The 6,000-nt window shown below is 43.4% G+C and overlaps 1 protein-coding gene across 12 annotated transcripts in view; it reads left to right on the forward strand.

Annotated features, from left to right (window-relative positions):
- ncor1 (nuclear receptor corepressor 1) overlaps positions 1–6,000 on the forward strand; it is a 71,285-nt gene that overhangs the window by 33,254 nt on the left and 32,031 nt on the right. For all 12 annotated transcript variants that reach the window (XM_042091142.1, XM_042091135.1, XM_042091136.1 and 9 more), the window contains one exon: positions 5,168–5,298. In XM_042091142.1, coding sequence (XP_041947076.1) covers positions 5,168–5,298 — 131 coding nt within the window. The remainder of the gene's footprint in view (positions 1–5,167; positions 5,299–6,000) is intronic.

Here is a 6,000-nt window from a genome sequence, read left to right on the forward strand (position 1 = left end):
GCGTTGTGACTCGCTAGTAATCGCTTCTATCAAATCCAAGAGTGCGCAGAAAAAGCGGAAAGTTAGACTAGCCAGCCAAGATGCAAAGATTGAAGAAATTAGTTCTTCTATCCACCGAATTCATTGGATATAGGAGGAACAGGATGAGATTCTGAGAATGCAGTGAGAGAAGGAAAGGTAACCTAACATGCCTTTAAGCCCAGTTGACGTATTGGCTGCAATATGCAAAATATAGCTGTAGCGAACCGGGACAAAAGTAGCCTCCCGTAATACTCCCATTTTATTCAAAGGTAGAACGCTACTGACAACTCCAGGCTTCCACGCATGCTTGTTTGTTTACACCGAGTGTGTGTAAGTGCAAAACGAAAGTAGGCCTAACGTTTGCCTACTGCCCCCATCAATGCAGATATTTCAAATAAAAACTGAAAGTATAAAACATACATCCTTGATTAGCCTATGTTGCGTTTTGTGGAAGAGAAAATTGACTGTTTTAGTAGTAGTATTAGGCAGTATGCAGTCAGATAGGTCACCATGGGCATATTTGGATTAGCTACAGATGGATTCACAAATAAATAAATGAGCCTACATTTGGCAGGATACTTGATATACAGGCTAAATGCAAATATGGCAATGTATTATATTATTTTACATTAACAAAATGTAGGAAAATAGAACAGACTGAAAATAAAGTAGGCACTGATCTTTAAAATCCTGTTTCCTGTAGCCTAAATGTTGTCAGTCATTCTTAATATTTGCAATTGGTGCACTGGCATGTTTAACTGTTAGCTGCAGTATAATGTTAGATTATGTGTAAGTTAAGTACAGAACTGACTGTGCACCCACATTTTTGTCTGTGCTCCTAATTTTTTTAACTTGGGCGCACAAGTGCTCCTGGAAAAAAATGTTAGTGTAGAGCCCTGGCATTAGCCAGTGTGGTTGATAGTACTTCTTCTTCTTCTTCTTCTTCTTCTTCTTCTTCTTCTTCTTCTTCTTCTTCTTCTTCTTCTTCACTGTCTTAGTGGCTCCCTCCCTCCCTGCACTCTCATTATCAGCTCTACACAAGTGTGCACTGGTGATGAAATGCACAAAGCCTTTCATATGGCTTTCTGTGTTTCAGTGATCTATCAATGCTTAAGCCATCCTTACAGCAGAAGACTTTGACAAGATTTGGGAAAGATTCTTGAAGGATTGTAGTCTTTTGAGTAAAGCTTGAATGGGGGGGGAGGGGATATTACTCAAAAGGCTACAATCTATTAATAAAAATGAGGAAAGAGGGAGGAGGAAGAGGATACTGGTAGAGAGGGAGGGCCAACACTGTGTCTTGACTCGGGCACAACTGGTGATGGGAGTGACGGCTACTGGGAGCCACTGAGGAAGAACGAGAACCAACTTTTAACCACACTGGCTAAGGCACAATGATGTGCGGTCAGGGTAGGCAGGATTAGACCGGCGCTAAGGGTTTATATTGGAAGTTAAACCTTTTGATGTTGATTGTTGATACACATGAGCGCTAAATGCCCTGATCAACTCTGGGCCTGGAAAAATTACGTTGATTTCCTTGAGTTTCTGTCATGAGGACAGTTATAATAGCGTTCTTCTTTGGGAACTATAGTAAAAAAAACTATACGTGTTTTGCAAAGCAGCCTGAGGTGTGTACAACCATCAACAGGCACAAAACACCCACATACCCAGAGCCATTTTAACAATAGGTGGCTGTGGTTTGGTAAGGATGATGGGAGTGATGCAAACAATGACCACTGTGAGTCTAACACAAGATGTTGGGTAATTTTACATTGAGCAAAAAGGTTAGCATCTTTGATTGAATGCCCTTCTTAACAAAAATATCAATGACATTGATTCAATGCCATACTTTAAAAATCAAAAAGAAAATTGTAAGTTTGCGCTACCATTGAAAAAGTTATCATCGAGCCCTAAAACTCAAAGTTCAGCCTTGCTTTTCACCCCACGGCCAAAGATGTGTCACTAACCCCATAGCTGGGCTTTTACCCAAATCGAAACCCCCACACCCTTGAGCCCTGAGCCATGATTCAGCAAATAGGCCAGGCCTTTACTCCAAGAACGAAGGGAAAATTTGCAGTCCACAGAGATTCCTCACTGTGCTGTGCTGTGCTCTGCTGCACTGGGCCAGGCGCTGGGAGCTCTTTGGCAGGCAGAGAGGATATGGCCGCCGTGCCACGGCACTGGAACCGGCTCCAAAGCAAACACGGGCGCTCCCGAGGCCCTCCGCTGCCTAATGAGAAAGAACTGGCCGGCCCAGGTTAGGGCCAGGATGGAACGTTGCGTAGCGGTGAGGCCTGCAGTTTCCTCTCACAGTTCAATAGAGATTAATTCGACTGAGATATTGATACGTGTAGCTCTGCTTCTCTCTATCTCCGTCTCTCTTTTTCTCTTCCACTCACTCTCTCTTTCTCTTGTGTCTCTCTAGCGTGTCAGATTAGTCTATCCCTTTTCCCATGGCAGCTGAGAGAGTCAGTCTCAGTCTTTTAGTCCTGTTTTCCATTTGTATCGTTCTCTGTCTTTGCCTCCTTATACTGCCTTTTTTGTCCGATGAACATCTTGGAGAGCAGCATTCCTCTGGTCCATCTGGTACCAGCATGGGATGAGTGCACTGGCCCAGCCAAGCATGTTCCAACACTGCTCTTTCGTGCAACAAGTAGGGGAGGAGCTGTGAATCCTCTCCTGCCAGTAACCAAGCGATGCGTGCTTGATATATTGACTACTATAGCTTTATTTTTTTGTATAGCTGGGTAATATTTAGGAAATGGGAATGAGAGCAACTTTCTTTAACTGACCGTGTCCTCTAGTCTTCTCTAACGGAAATGCTCAGAATGAGTTGTGTTAGTTTATAGCTACAGCTCATGAACAGCAGCTCCTCTACCCACCTTCTTGGTTTTAAACGTTTCGTGTTTGCCCAATTTAAAAGGGGAATGCCAATTTCAATGTGTTTCCTGTCTTCCATCTACTGAACTATTTATTTTTCTGTATCTTGCAGTGGAGTTTGGAAAACCAACTGAATATAGTGTTATAACATCAGGACCGGACTTTGGGAATCTTTTAACTGAAATACACATACTTATTTGGTTTGGACAATCCTTTTTTCTTCAAAGTATTCTTGATCACTGTTGCACTGCAACTGCTTTAAACATCTGTGTGTGTGTGTGTGTGTGTGTGTGTGTGTGTGTGTGTGTGTGTGTGTGTGGATAAGTTGAATGCTGAAAAATGCCCAGAAGCACCGTTGTGTGGACTTTGTGAATCTCTGTACTTTAATGGTGGTCTTTACGATACTGTGCCACTGTAGTGTGAGAAGTGGTACTGCAGTCATTTGTTGGACAATATTGCGGTCATTTGATGGATGACGTTGCGGTCATTTGTTGGACAATATTGCAGTCATTTGTTGGAAGATTTTTTTATCCACAGTGACTTACAGGTGTGATACAATTTAATGATCTAGCCTAATTGCTCTCATATCTACAGTAGTTTGCTGTCTGTCAGTAAATGCAAATTTGTTTGCCATTGAGAGTCTGTGTGAAATATGGCCAGAGTGGCTGAATCTGAATACACTCAGGGATACTGAGCAGAGTTTTCACCAGCAGCATTCAGCAATATGCAGCAGATATCACTGGTATGTCATGCATCACTGGTATGCCAACGCCATGCATTGTGGTCAGTGTTGGATCATATTTGCATCCATGCATACATGCATTTTTTCCCTCAATGGTTAAAAAGTAAGTCTCTCTCTCTCTCTGTCTCTCTCTCTCTCTCTCTCTCTCTCTCTCTCTCTCTCTCTCTCTCTCTCTCTCTCTCTCTCTCTCTCTCTCTCTCTCTCAGTCTCTCTCTCTCTGTCTCTCTCAGTCTCTGTCAGTTTGTAGTGAGCAGCTTTGCCTTTTCCGCACCCTTTGAACTCTGCAGAGCCAACAAAGGCCCCATTGTGATCGCACCGCTGGGGTGTGTGATCCGTCTCTCCAGACACCCTTTCCATGTGAAGATCATCAAAGGTTCTCATATTCCTAATCTAATCAGCGTGGGGTGCGTGACCAGGCCACCTCACTCCCGTCTCCGCCTCCGCCTCCTCTCCCCTTTCTTTCTTTTCACCCTCTTGTGCTGTTAACCCAAAGGAAATTGTAGGGCCATAGAATGGAACAACCTGAGGGCAGCCTATCTCCCCTCATTACAATGTAATGAGGCCACGAGGTGAGGTCTGGTAAACGTCTCCATGGAGTTCACTTGGCCATTTATATTCATTTCTGGTATTTAACCTTTTAACACGTCTCTGACCGCTTGTTTGCCTTTAGCCACTAAAACACATTAGTTGAGGTTTGTCTTTGTTTATACTTAAAGCGTTTTTGAATTAAAACGGTATTTATGTGTCACCCTCCCAAGCCAGCCTTGTTTGTCAAATATCATACCAGTTTTATGAATCTGAAGCTAATGCCACAGCAACTAGAGGCGATGAAAGACGAGAAAAGTTGTTATATAGCCTCTCCATTTTAGCAATTGTGTTTGTGTAAACGGCCGAATGGTCTTGGATTTGGTTATTGACGATTGGACGAGGTCAGCTTAGGAATTCGGCATTTTACTACCAAATAGGAACTGGGTAATAGCTTGAGGCTTTGACTGCCTCAGTGCGTTAGAGGAAAGACTGATGCATTTCTTCATGCTTGATATATCTTTGTGGTTGGAAGTGACGGGCCAGTGAGTGGTGTTTTTTAGATAAGCAGTTGTGTTCAGTCCTACATGTCTGTCTGTGTCTGAATCAGATCAGGTAGAATTAAAAACAAAAAAAAGTTTCAGTATGACCTGAGAGGCCCTCTAATGTGTGTACATGCCGGGCATTCTGGAAAGACAAAAAGCACAGTCAATACAACATCTAGACACCCTTTCCCTGGGAAGTTTGAGACGTTGATAAAGCTTTGTGGACATTTGTTAAACTTCTTAGAGGTTGAAGGTCTATGTAACCTGTATATGCACCTTTGTCATGGGGAACTGCCAGTGTAAAAATTTGCAATCAGAGTCCCAGCTGTACTTCATAGCAAACTCCTTTTTTGCTACAGTTTCAGGATACTCATATTATTGCTTTCCTTTTTTTACAAAACTATGGCTAACCTTGTGTTATTTAAAAAAAACTCTTCCTGTTGGTATTCCACAGCAGATAACACGGCCCTCACAAGAAGACAAGTCGGACGATAAAAACGAAGAGGACAAATCTGAGAAATCTGAGAAAAAAGAGGACGAGGAGAAGAAGGAAGAGGAGGAGAAAGATGAAAAGGAGGAGTCCAAGTGAGTGCCCATCTTTTGAGCTGCAGCATAGCATGCATCGTGCACCAGCTGGCAGAGAGAGAGAGAGAGAGAGAGGCAGAAAGAGGCAGAAAGAGCAAGAGGGGGAGAGAGAGAAAGAGAGAGGCAGAGAGAGAAAGAGAGGGGGGGAGAGGAAGAAAGAGAGAGGGTGGGGGGGCTTTCCCACAGGTCCTGATGGACCTGGCTCAAGTCAGCCTCTGCCTCTGACACTTAAAAGCCAGTTATAAATTGCCTGCAGTAAATGAAAGCATTCAGGGTCTCAGGCAGAAATGTTGAAGTTTTATCTGGGGGGGGATCATCTGCCCTTGAAAGGTTTTAAATTATGCCAGCCACAGTTAGTGTGCAATCCTCTTCGTCCTGCTTCTGTCTGTTTTGACCCAGCCACTGATGGTTTTTAGAGCTCTTACAAGAGTTTCACCCCCCTCCTTACTAAGAGGAATGTTTTTGAAATGGTGTCTAAAATGTTAGTACAGTCACTCACAGTTTATTTGTTTTTATCCGTAATGTTGAGATCCTAGGTCATTCAAGTGGTGATTTTCAGGGCTCTGACCAGAGTCCCCCCCACCACTGCCATTGCCACCAGCACCCATTCACACTATTATTTTTGAGGTGTACGTTTTTGGGAGACACACTCTCTCTCTCTCTCTCTCTCTCTCTCTCTCTCTGTCTCTGTCTCTCTCTTTC

Source organism: Alosa sapidissima, chromosome 5 (genome assembly GCF_018492685.1).
Source record: "Alosa sapidissima isolate fAloSap1 chromosome 5, fAloSap1.pri, whole genome shotgun sequence".
Taxonomy (NCBI): Eukaryota; Metazoa; Chordata; class Actinopteri; order Clupeiformes; family Clupeidae; genus Alosa; species Alosa sapidissima.